This window comes from Typopeltis vanoorti, chromosome 12 (genome assembly GCF_054136105.1).
Source record: "Typopeltis vanoorti isolate ZY-2024b chromosome 12, IOZ_Tvanoo_1.0, whole genome shotgun sequence".
Lineage (NCBI taxonomy): Eukaryota > Metazoa > Arthropoda > Arachnida > Uropygi > Thelyphonidae > Typopeltis > Typopeltis vanoorti.
In genome coordinates this window covers 125,271,944-125,285,214 of record NC_143560.1, presented here as the reverse complement: position 1 = coordinate 125,285,214, position 13,271 = coordinate 125,271,944, and the positions used below count along the sequence as shown (strand labels likewise).

Genomic DNA, 13,271 nt, shown 5'->3' with positions numbered 1-13,271 from the left:
CATGAAGTCACCTTTGTTATCCCCACTCATGACGACTCACACAGTTAACCCGTGCGAAGTTGCACAGTGATATCACGAAATATAGGTATAAAATTATTTTTAATTTATTATTCATATTATAAAATGTATTATTTAAATAATTCAACATACGGGCCACATGCCATGTAAGTATGGTCAACCTATTATGGGTCGCCAAAAATGCACGTTTGGGCCGCATGCGGCCCGGGGGCCACCAGGTACCGATCCCTGGTCTAGATCACAACAGACTATAGAATATAATAAAAACAATGGAGATACCTGAGAATCTAATTCTCTTGATAAGAGAGCTATATGACAATCAAAAAGCTTCAGTAAAAACAATGTTTGTAGAAATATTCAAGTGGAAAAAGGGGTGCAGCCAGGTTGTGTACTGTCACTATCTTTTCGATATTTATAGTGAATATATTATAAGAATGGCTAACTTAAACAAAGATCCAGAAGGAATAAGAATAGGTGGCAGAAAAGTAATTTAAGATATGCAGATGATACGACCCTTACAGCTGAAGCTAAGGAAGTTCTGGAATAGTTGACTCTATTGGTTACAGGAGAAAGCAACAAAGCCGACCTTAATTGAAACATCAGCAAAATGAAAATGATTGCTTCTGACAATTTAGATGAATTTATGATTGATGAAGATAAAATAGAAGTCACTGAAAGGTATGATTTACTTGGGGGGGGGGGGATAAGAATAAAAAATAATGATAAATGTGAAGATGAAATTAAAAGAATGATATCCATGGGGGAAAAAGCTATGTTAAACCTGAAAAAAAAAATGAAAGATAGAGGTGTTAGTAAGGTCATGCCCAGATGGCTCCATTGCATCATCACCTACAGAAAAGGTCAATCTCCTGCCTCACACTTTGCTTCCAATGCATGCATAATTGCCAATGGCAAATGTCCCCCAACCGTTTCAGATGCGCAGCATACAATGTCCACTATATCCTTTTGCGAGAAAGAGATCAGCAAAATATCATCCAAATTAGACACAAAAAATCTCACAGCCCTGATGGCATTCCTCCAATTGTCCTGAAGGTTTGCACATTAGAACTGCCTCCTGTCCTATGTCACTTATATATACTATCTTATTCCACTGGTATCTATTCCACAGCCTGGAAATTGGCCTATATTCAACCCATTCCCAAGTTGTCACTGCCGTCCAACCACTGCCCATCTTGTTCACCTGTCTAAATGAATGGGAAAAACTCATCAATTCCCAACTCCTACACTACCTTGCAGCTACCCGTCTAATAAACGACTGCCAGTATGGATTCCGTCGCTGCCAATCAACAGGAGATCTGCTCACATATGTCCCATTTCTGGACAAATTCCATGGAGAAGTTTGGTGAATCTCAAGTGGTTGGACTTGATATCTCCAAGGCATTTGACCAGGTCTGGCACAAGGTCTGTATTAAGCAAGCAGCCATCGTTTGGTCTATCTCAATACTTCTGTAGTTGGATTGCCAGCTTTCTGTCTGGATGCACACTGTGTGCTGGTGGATGGCTCCTTATCCTCTCACCATTCAACTAATGCTGGGGTTCCTCACGGTTCTGTCCTCTCGCCAACCCTCTTCCTACTATATATCAATGACCTACTTCAGCTTACCTCCAACCCAATACACATTTTTTGCAGACGACAGCAGTGCACTCCTCCCTTTCTTTTGATAAACCTTACTCCACACAACTCACCTCAACCTACAGAACAGCAACCACCACTGCCCTCAATTCAGACCTCCAAGCCATCCTCCAATTTGCGTTCAGATAACCTAGTCAATTGCAATGCAAATAAAACCCAGTACTGTCTCATTTTTCATAAAAAAGAACCAATTTCTTCCAGAATTATTTTTGACAACACCCAGATTTCCAAACAATCTGCAATTTCTCTTCTTGGAATTACTCTGACATCAAGCCTCTCCTGGCATAAACACATAACAACCATTGCATCCTCAGCTACTAAATAACTAGGATTTCTCTTTTGCTCAAGATGTTACTTCGCCCCTGAACAGCTGTTAACCTTATACAAATCGTAAATCTGCCCAACCATCGAATACTGCTCCCACATATGTGGTGAGGCCTCCAAAAGCGCCCTCAAAATGCTTGACTCAATACAGAGGAGAGCAATCAGACTTATTAATGACCTCTCTTACTAACTCATACCTCCCCACTTTCGCACAGACGATTAGTCTCTGCACTATGTGTTTTCTACAAATATTTCCATGGAAAATGTTCATCCGAAATAGCATCAATAATTCCCCCACTTAGTAGTAAGCTCACTGAACACATGCATCTGCTGCTCAACATCCTACACAGTGTATCTTGAAACCCACAGAACAAGTTTCTTCTCCTCCTCCTCCTCCTTCATACCTGCAACTGCTATACTATGGAACAGTCATTCAAATCCAATGTGAACAAGTACCTTTTTTCCCAATCCATACACGGTACTAATGTACTATAGGTTGATCTACCAACCTCTTGTGTATGGGCTCAACATACACAAGAGGTTGTTGTATTTTCCAAATTTTTTGATAATTCCAAAAGTTGGAATTATCAAAGCAATGGTATTTCCAGTAGTACTGTATGGACTTGAAAGCTGGATTATTAAGAAAAAAAGGCAGAAAGCAAACTGACTCATCTGAATTATGGGTGTGAAGGAGACTAGTAAAAATCCCACAGACTATAAGAATGACTAATAAGATTTCAGAGAGTATAAAGACAGAATGCTCCTTGGAGGCAATGATTGCTAAACAGATGTTAATGTACTTTGAATATATTATGCAAGCAGATGAATAATTGGAAAAGCTTTTATTTTGGGCAAGACAGAGTATGAGAAGGACAGAAAATCTGCAAAAGAGATGGATGAACAACATAATATTACTTGAATTTACAACTGCCAAAAGAAAAGAAAAGAGGCTTAGTGAGATGAAGAGCCTTTGCTCACAAGATCACTAAGAATCAAAAATGACTGCATGGCATATAAGAACAACAATGTGGATGTAATATTTTCAAAATTTTGTCATTCAAAAAGTCCATTCATTAGCAACTAAAAATGCATCGAACCTCATAATGTAAGATGCCCCAGAATACTGCTGAAACCTATCACAAATTCCTTTGAAGCAACACAGATTCATTCATATGCAACCAAATGATACTACTAAACAAAAAAGAGAAACTATTAAAACTGCATATAAAACTCTTAGAGATTAACAAATCACCCAGAATAAACAATCAAAAGAAAAATTTTGATTCTTCTTTTGATTGTTTATTTTGATTGAGGATGGCACATTCACTAGGACAGTGTCATATATCAGAACTGTATGGTGAGAGAGAGGTGACAGATAATAAGTTCTCAAATATATGCGAATACTTTGATAAAATTGAAACTGAATTAAATTATTTAATGCTAAGTGCAGCCATTGCATTTAGCTATTGCAACATAAAGTGAGGCTACTTGGTGGTTATTTGCTAACAACTCAAAAGTATCCATTTTGAAAATGATAAATAGGACAAAACAGATGTGGAAAAATATGGCATTGAAAATAAGCTGAGCTTTGAAAACTTGTTACATGGTGGAAAAATTATAAAGAATGAGATTATGTTGAGAAATAGTACATGAAAACAAAGTACAGAATTTCAATTTTTGTTTTAAATTTTTTATTTTAAATTTCACTATCATCTTTTCTGGATAGGAAGCTAGCAGGAGGGGGGGGGGATTACTTTAGAAACACCCCTCGTAGTTATCTTGGGAGAACTAGAGGTAGTTTTATATCACCCAAACCTGAATCAGAATGATGAATAAACCATTCCAAAAAATGTGGGAAATTATGACTTCAAACTGCAACAATAATTATTTTTTGTTGTATTATTTTCATTTTATTTTTTTACTTCTTTCCATTTAAATGGATTTTAATGGTTTTGTTATTGCATTCTTTCTGGAATACATGTGCAATCGAAATATTAGCCATTTTCAATACGATTTATATCTTTCTGTAATTCAAATCTAGTTTTATGTCCACATTAAAGACGAATAGATTATTCATTCTAAAATATTGAGGCTTTTATTTAATTTGTATTAAATCAATTCAATTTTTTCAACAGGAATGCATGATTTGTATATAATGCAAGTCATTGATACCATTAAGGTTACATTTTTTCAACATTGTGAATCTTGTTATAACAGACTGACACTACTACTGTAGTTAGTTGCATGATGGGCAATCATTATCTTAATTGATTCTACTCTGTTAAACTAGTATTAGTTGCCATATAAGTTAATATATCAAATGCTGTAATCATTTACCCTCCCTCGCTGGTAGATTTTTTTAGTGCTCTTATGACATATATGTTCTAACATTTGTTTGGGGAGTTTTATCCCAATAATGCAGAAATTTATCAAAATATACACACACTCTTTTAAGATTGAACTGTGAAGTACACACACACACAAACTAAACACAAGGACTGTTTTGTATGTAGCTACATAACATATCGTCCATAGTCCAAAATGATTAAGCACTGAAATTAGTAATGTTAGTATATTAAAAAACTGACAGAAATTTACCTCTGTCTTCATCTTTATCATCACATATACTGTCCCTTATTCCACTTAAGGTTTCTATAAGATAATATTTTGATACTTAAACAAAGATAATTTTTAGTGATTTGATAAGTTTATATCCTTTTTATAAAGAACCTTATATGATATTTAAATCACAAAAAAACTTTTCTGAATCCTCAACCCTGATAATGAAACAGAAGTGGAAACAAAGAACTAAATATATTTCAAAATGTTTTGTATGATTTTTTGCTCTTCTTTTTAATATACTAGAACCTAGATTAATACTTCTAAGGAACAAACAAAATGCATCTATCAGATTGATCATTGGATGAGATATTATATAAACTGAAAAAGTATGAGAATCACTTTCTACTTTATTTTTAAGTAATAACAATAAAATATTATTGCAAAGGCAAGCAAAAAAAAAAAAGTGCTTGAAAAACCTCTAGTGACAGCATTTTGATGTAAAATCAAAACCACGATGTACTGATTAATGGTAACTACACAAATAAAATTTAAGTGTTAGTTATTCAGTAAGATACAAATATTTAACTAAATTTTTATATGGTTTGAAATTTTGAAAGGAAAATAATCTAAATGGTCTTCATTTAGAATGCCTTTCAGCTTTTCAAATTTGAAAAGTACTTATTAGTAGATAACTTTAATATATATGAATTTTATCTTTTATGGGCTGGAGTCACCCATTCCCTCCATATACATTCAGCTGATGGCATTCACTTTCCTTAAACATTAAATATATACAGCAAGTCACTTATTATCTAGAGCTGAGTGAGTTTAATAATGTAACTAAAACTGTTATTCAAAAATGCTTCCCTGCAAAACACACACATCCACAGTACCTTTCTGACTAATTAAAATTTCTTATATACAGAGATAAGAGATCTGTAAATTTATCAGTTTGTTGACTAGCTTTTCCTGTTAATGTAAAAAACCTGGATAATCAAGAATATCTGTTGTCCTCTGAAAATATCTTGAAATTAGTGTGATGATGAATGTATAGTGTTTCAAGGAGGATTAGCCAAACAGAAGTAATGGAGGGTGGGGTGCAGGTGGGTGGGTGAATGTTTGATAATCCTTAATTAAGCTCATAAAAGAATTTCATTTAACATGATACATATATAAAGTGACCATATATTAAAATTCTTTGTAAAAGAAGGTTTAACGCCAAAAGAAATTCATTCGTTCATAAAAGTTTATGGGCACTCTTCTCCTTCATTTTCAATAATTACGAAATGGGATGCCGAGTTTAAACATGGCCATACCAGCCTTGTAGATGATACACATGAAGGATGTCCAAAAGTGTAACAATACCAGAAATCACTGATCAAGTGCATGACATGGTATTAGATGACCGGTGAGTCAAAGTGAGTGAAACTGCTGAAACTACAGGCATTTGAAAAGAACGTGTAGGATATATTTTCATTATTTTTTATTATTATTATTCAGGCCTCCATGGAGTCAAAAGACTCATCGTGGGAGGTCCTTCCTAAGAACATAAAGTCTGTCAGGACTCATCGAGGGGATGTCCCCCCCCCTAAGAAACACAGAGTCTATCATATCACTCCTTAAACCCATTGACCGTTCACGCTCTCACCACTCCATCAGGCAATGCATTCCATGGTTCAACCACCCTCCATGCAAAGAAACCACTCCTCACCCTCTTGCAAACAGTTTCCTTTCGTAATTTCCAGGGATGGCCTCTTGTCATCACTCCTTCCCGCTGTTCAACCAAGCGAAAGAACTCCCCAGAGTCAACCCTGTAACCACCTCTCAACAGTTTAAAAGTCTCAATCACATCACCTCTCCTCCTTCTATCCACCAAACTCTGCAGTCCACATTCCCTCAGCCAATCTTCATAACTAACATGGTACAGTCCTGAAACCATCTTTGTTATCTGCCTCTTTGTACTCTTTCCACAGTTAATTTATCCCCTTCAAATCCTGGGGACCAAATCTGAGAACAATAGTCTAAGCGTGGTCTGATCAGAGACTTATACAACAGAATGATAACCCTTTTATCTCTGCAGGTCAATGTCCTTCTCATTATTGCAGCAATCCTCTGTATTACCTTCACCACCATTGCAATATGTCCCCTAAATTTCAGGTTTCTATCAATCATCAACCCCAGATCTCGTCTCCCCTACTTCTTCCAGTATAACTCCTCCCATAAAGTATGCAGCATCACATCGATGTTTCTCAAACCTCAAGACCTTATATTTTGCTGTATTAAATCGAAACCCCCATTCATTTGCCCATCTATCTAGCTTATTCAAATCCTCTTGCAGGGCTACCACATCTGCACTATTACTAATAATCCTTCCCAGCTTCGCATCATCCACAAACAACTGAATATCCCTTGTAATCCACTGGCAATGTCATTGATATAAGGTTAAACAATATAGGTCCTAGTACTGAGCCCTGTGGGACCCCACTTGTAACCCTCTGCCTCCTTGAAACTGCTCCATCATACCCAACTCTCTGATACCTATCAGACAGCCAATCCTGAATCCAGCTGACCAATCTGACATCCAGACCCATGTGCTGCAACTGAAATATCAGCTTATCATGTGGCACTCTGTCAAATGCCTTCTAAGTCTAAGAAAATTGCAGCATATGCCTTTTCCTCATCTAATGCTCTTGTAACTTTATTATAAAAGACTAGCATATTGCTAAAACAAGAGCGCCCTTTCACAAATCCATGTTGACTCTCACAGATAACATTACCCTCATCTGCCCAATGCTGTATACGGTCCCTCACTACTTTCTTCAAGATCTTAACAACTACTGATGACACACAAACTGGCCTATAATTAGACACTTCCATGCTGTTACCACCTTATGCAATGGCACTATCTTACCTTCCTTCCATTCCCTGGGCCTTTCCCACAGCCAGACTTTCATTGAAAAGCCAGGTTAATGGCACTGACAGTTCCCTAGCACATTCTCTCAAAACTCATGGTGAAATACCATCCAGTCCCAAAGCTTTACTGACATCCAGAGTACTCAGTATCTGAAACACACTCTCCTCCTGTACCTCTAAACCTCGAACCTGCCCTATCCCTCTAGCATTAAAACTGACTCCTTTAGGATGAAATACTCCAATAAAGTGTTCATTGAGCAATTCCACTATGTCCTCTGCATCAGTCACTTTTTTCCTATGAAGAATTTTGTATGAAGAATTGCAAATGAAAAAGCTTTGCGCAAGATGGGTGCCATGCTTGCTCACAGCAGATCAAAAACGCACTCGCATCAAAATCTCCGAAAACTGCTTGGAGCATTTTAACAAGAATAAAACTGAATTTGTGCATCGATTTATTACTATGGATGAGACTTGGATTCAGCATTACACACCAGAATCCAAACAGCAGTCAAAACAGTGGCAAGAAGCCGGATGTTCAGTGCCAAAGAAGACAAAGTTGGTACCATCAGCAGGAAAGGTCATGGCATCAGTGTTTTGGGATGCTAAAGGCATTTTGTTTATTAGTTATCTTGAAAAGGGTAAAACAATAACCGGGGATTATTATTCTGATCTTTTAACCAGACTAGACAAAAACATTCGTGAAAAAAGACCCAGTTTGCAGAAGAAAAAAATCATCTTTCATCAGGACAATGCACCTGCCCACAAAGGTGTTTTGGCAATGGGAAAATTAAGGGATCTGCACTATGAATTATTGGAACATCCACCCTATTCCCCAGATTTGGCTCCCTCTGACTTCTATCTCTTCCCAAAACTAAAACTCTTTCTCGCTGGCCAGCATTTTTCTTCGAATCAAGAGGTGATTGCAGCTGTAGAGGGGTATTTTGCAGATGTTACTGAGAACCGCTATAGGAACGGGATAATGGCGCTGGAGCATCGCTGGAATAAATAAATGTCTTAAGAGAGATTATGTTGAAAAATAAAAATAAATTTGAAATTATAAATTCTTTTTTCTTTGTTAGGCCTAGAACTTTTCAGACCACCCTCGTACTTGCAGTTGTACAGCAAAAGAGTATGAGATGTAAGATAGTATGTTATCCAGATATGATAATATAGAATTCAGGAGAGGGGGAAGGGCATGAATAACGAAAAACATGATAGTGTGAATGCACCTAAAGATAGGCTGGGATTATCTGGATGCCTGAAGTGCATTTGAGGATAGAAGAGAGCTGTATGCAAGAGACAGACTGCATCTGAATGAAGAATGATGTAAGCATCTGGGGGTTGAGGGGAGGGGAGAGAGATAGGTTGTTTGGGCAAGTGAGAGTGTTAGTACAGGGAAACTACAGTTGTCAGGGTGGAATAAAGCAAGGGTGGCCTTTGTGGGAATGTATGGTGTAATAAACAGTCCAATGTAGGGAATAATAGTGAGTATATAAACACTGACAATGCACTGATGTTTCTTTATATGAATGACAAGAGTATTAGGAACAAAGGAGATGAACTAGTAGCAATGATAACCTCACAGCCTGTCCAAAGACTGAGATCAGTGAAACATGGTTGATGGAAGAAGATATACAGTGGAATCTCAGTTGCTGAACATGATTCGTTCCTAAAGGCTGTTCGGAAACGAATTTGTTTGAAAACCAAAACCATTTTCTCATAAGAATTAATGTAAAATGGATTAATCCGTTCCCAAACCCCAGATGATTGCTTATTTAAACCTTTATAAATACTTTATAAATAAAATCGTACACAAAAACAATGAAAATGCATAAATTCTTACACAAAAAGAATAAACACAACAAATAGATAAAATATAGATGAAAATTTAACTTCACTGTACCTGTACGGAGGAGAGTTGATGGCGTAAGTGGAAGGTGGGAAGGAAGGGGGAATCCCCTTTCATAAAAACATGTGTTTTTTTTTCTTATTCTGTTTTCTGTCTCTTGCCACCACTCGACTCTGCTTGAGATACACTGGGCCTCTGTCTCACTAAAAACCTGTCCAATGAGACTTGTTTTTGCCTGCATTTTAAAATGTTTCTGAAGTGAGACATGGCATTATCATTGAAAAGGTTTGTGATGCAGTTTGCTACAGCTTTGTCAGGGTGATATCTTTCCAATAAACCTTGCACCTCACCCCATTTCGCACACATTTCATTAATCAAAGAACTAGGAACACCCTCCTTCCTTTGTCTCTGTAGACATTTCCTCCACCATCGTCTTTTGCTGCGCCTCCTGAAGGTGTTCCAGTTCTTCCTTGGTTAACTCATTCCTGTGGTCCTCCAGATCAGTATTGTCAACTTCCAAGCCCATGCTTTTACCCCGAGACACAATATAATTGACAACAGCAACATACTCAGCCTCAAAGACCTCATTGTCTCTGTCTGCTACACTGTCTGGCCACAATTTCCTCCAGGAGTTCATGGTCCTGTAAGTCACTTACACCCAGACTTTGTCATGAATACTTACGCAATGGAGGATGTTGAAGTGATTTTTGCAGAATTCTCTGAGTGTTAATTCTATGTCAGTGGTCACTTCAACACTTTTGAAACAGTGCTTTAGTGTAGATCTTCTTAAAGTTCGAAATGACCTGATGGTCCATGGGCTTGAATAAAAAACTCATGTTAGGAGATACCTCACTGTGATAAAACACTGTGAGGAACTTCACTGTGATAAAATCAAACTCCTCCACCAACTCGTCCTCCAAGCCTGGAGGGTGAGTAGGAGCATTGTCCATCAAAAGAAGGCATTTTATTGACAAAATTTTTTTTTTGAAGATATTTTCTCACATTTGGGGCAAAGACTTCATGGATCCACTCAATAAAAAATTGCCTGGTTACCCAAGCCTTACTATACCCTCTGTCCAAAAAGAAACCGAACTTTTCAAAAATAGAAGAAACTAGTGGCACCACCTATTGTATCTTTTTGTTTCAAAAAACAGCAACCTGCATTAGTGTTGCGTCAACTGTTTATGACATTTGTTTCATTAGAAGCCGAGTTATAGTACCAAGAGTGACTGTGTTTTGATGAACGGTCGAAAAATGAGTTTCAGAGAGAGCTGGTATTGACTTTTTGTGAAACTTGGTAAAAGTTTTACCGAAATGTATCAAATGCTTCCAAAAGCATACGGTGATGAATGCTTATCCCGTACTCAAGTTGACGAGTGGTTTAAGAAATTTCTCATTAAAACCGCTCAGAAAGACTCAAACTTCCTTGAAACGATAATTACTGGTGACAAAATGTGGTGTTTAAATTTTGAGTATGAGTGAAGCACCAGAAACAAACCGCAAGAGTGCTGAGTGGAGACCTCCAGAAGAGGGGCATCCGAAAAAAAAGTTGCTTGGAGAAGTGAAAAGTAAAGACAATGCTGATTTGTTTCTACAATTCCAAGGGCATTATCCACAAAGAATTCATCCATCCTGGTCAAACAGTCAATGGTGAGTGTTATCTCAAAGTTTTGAAGTGATTGATAGCGAGAATTCGTCGCGTAAGGCATGAATATCGTGATGCAGGCAGCTGGTCGCTTTTGCATGATAATGCACCATCTCATCATTCGAACATTGTGAGACAGTTTTTGAGCAAAAACCAAGTTTGTGTGTTGAATCACTCACTGTATTCACCTGATTTAGCACCCTGTGACTTTCTTCGCTTCCCTTCCCCAGACTTCATTTGTCGACGAAAGGAAAGCGATACGACACCATTGAAAACGTTCAAGCAGCAGTAACCACGACCCTCAACAGTATCCCAAAAACCGATATAAAAAACTCATTTAACAAATTAATTGACCATGCCAAACGCTGTATCGAAGCTGGGTAAGAGTATATTGATTGAAATAAATTATTTGAATAATTATAATAGGCCTGTGTTTTATTTTCTATCAAAAGTTTGGTTTCTTTTTGAACAGAGGGTGTATTAGTCTTCAACATAACAGAAAATTTACTTTTCATCGCGTCATTTTTCTTAAACACCCTTGGATTCTCAGAGTGGTACACAAGCGGCATGACCTTGACGTCCCCACTTGCATTTCCACATAGCAAAAGAGTCAGCCTGTCCTTTATTGGCTTGTGGCCTAGCCATGCTTTTTCCTCCTGAGTGATGCAGGTCCTCCTTGGCAATTTTTTCCAAAATAGCTAGTTTCATCACAGTTGAACACTTGTTGGGAAAGAAAATCCTCAGCCTTTACACAGTCACTAAATTCTTGCACATATTTCTCAGCAGCTTCTTGGTTCAAACTTGCAGCCTCCCCATGCCTAACCATACTATGTATGCCATTTCTCCTCTTAAATTTCTCGAACCACCCTCTACTAGCTTGGAACACATCAGTATCACCACCCTTACCACGGTTTTGCTTTAACAGGTCATCATGTAATTGGCTCACTTTTTCACAAATTACAGCCTCAGAAACACTATCACCAGCTAACTGTTTCTCATTTATCCAAATCAGCAACTCCACTTCTTCAATTGTCTGTGATCTTTGTTTAGTAATAACTTTCACTCCTTTTGCAACATCAGCTCCCTTGATCGCCTATTTATTTTTGAGTATTGTACAGCTTATTGATTTCGCCATACCGAACTGCATAGCAAGATCCGAGACACGAACGCCATTTCATGTTTGGATACGATTTCTTTTTTCACCTCTATCATGGTTCTAACAAGTTTTCTTTTCGCTTTGCTGCTATCACTATCCTTCTTCAGCCCCATGGTGGCTTATTTAACAATAATTTATAAAAAAACAGCAAAACACAAAGAAAATCAAGAAAAGGCACTGCAAATTTGAGCAGGTGTTTGCACTGAGCAGGGGCTGTACCATAACCGACCCTCTCTCACCATACATCTCAGCCCATGAAGCATGTGGTTGCTGGTTTGCCTGTTCGGGAACCGATAGTGGTTCTAACAACTTTTATTTTCGCTTCGATCACTATCCTTCTTCAGCTCCATGGTGGCTTATTTAATAATAATTTATAAAAAAACAGCAAAACATAAAGAAAAAATCAAGAAAATGCACTGCAAATTTGAGCAGGTGTCTGTGAGCGGGCTGCACCGTAACTGACACTCTCTCACCATACATCTCAGCCCGTGAAGCATGTGGTTGCTGGTTTGCCTGTTCGGGAACCGAGGTGGTTCTAACAACTTTTCTTTTCGCTTTGCTGCTATCACTATCCTTCTTCAGCCCCATGGTGGCTTATTTAATAATAATTTATAAAAAAAACATGTGGTAGATTCTACTCGGAAACTAGTGTATTTTTTGTTCAGAAACCAATTTGTTCGAGATGAGAGTCGTTCGACAACTTAGGTTCCACTGTACTGACAGAAATAGCAGGGTATACCATATTTCAGCAGGATAGAAAGGACAAATGCAGTGGTCTAGTATTACTTATGATGAGCTGTGTCTTCTCAGAATGGAGGATTTGAAAGGAAATGGCACTTATGGTGTTGATAGCATAGTATAAGGTGGAGATGGACAGTAAATGAGATTTAATGGGATGTTGTTATAAGCCAGAGAACACAGAGGATGAAGAACAGGAAATGTTTAAGTAGTTGAGTTTGGCAAGTGCAAAATGAGTAATAAAAATGGGAGATTTTGGATATGATAATAGCATCAGAGGATCTCAATGTATATGAAATGTCATCCCTGCCACCAGGTGAAGAGAAACCACGTAATCTTAAGATTATTATTATGTGACACCTCCAGGGAGTCCAAAGACTCATTGAGGGGGGGTGTGATAATAGCATTGAAC

General features: G+C 37.6%; 1 protein-coding gene across 6 annotated transcripts in view; it reads right to left on the bottom strand.

Moving 5' to 3' along the window:
* Positions 1-13,271, bottom strand: part of LOC150101210 (nuclear factor 1 X-type-like) — a 675,427-nt gene that overhangs the window by 377,599 nt on the left and 284,557 nt on the right. For 4 of the 6 annotated variants that reach the window (XM_090401618.1, XM_090401622.1, XM_090401623.1 and 1 more), the window contains exon 6: positions 4,595-4,648. The exons of the other annotated variants lie outside the window; for them this stretch is intronic. In XM_090401618.1, coding sequence (XP_090257744.1) covers positions 4,595-4,648 — 54 coding nt within the window. The remainder of the gene's footprint in view (positions 1-4,594; positions 4,649-13,271) is intronic. 6 annotated transcript variants of the gene reach the window in all.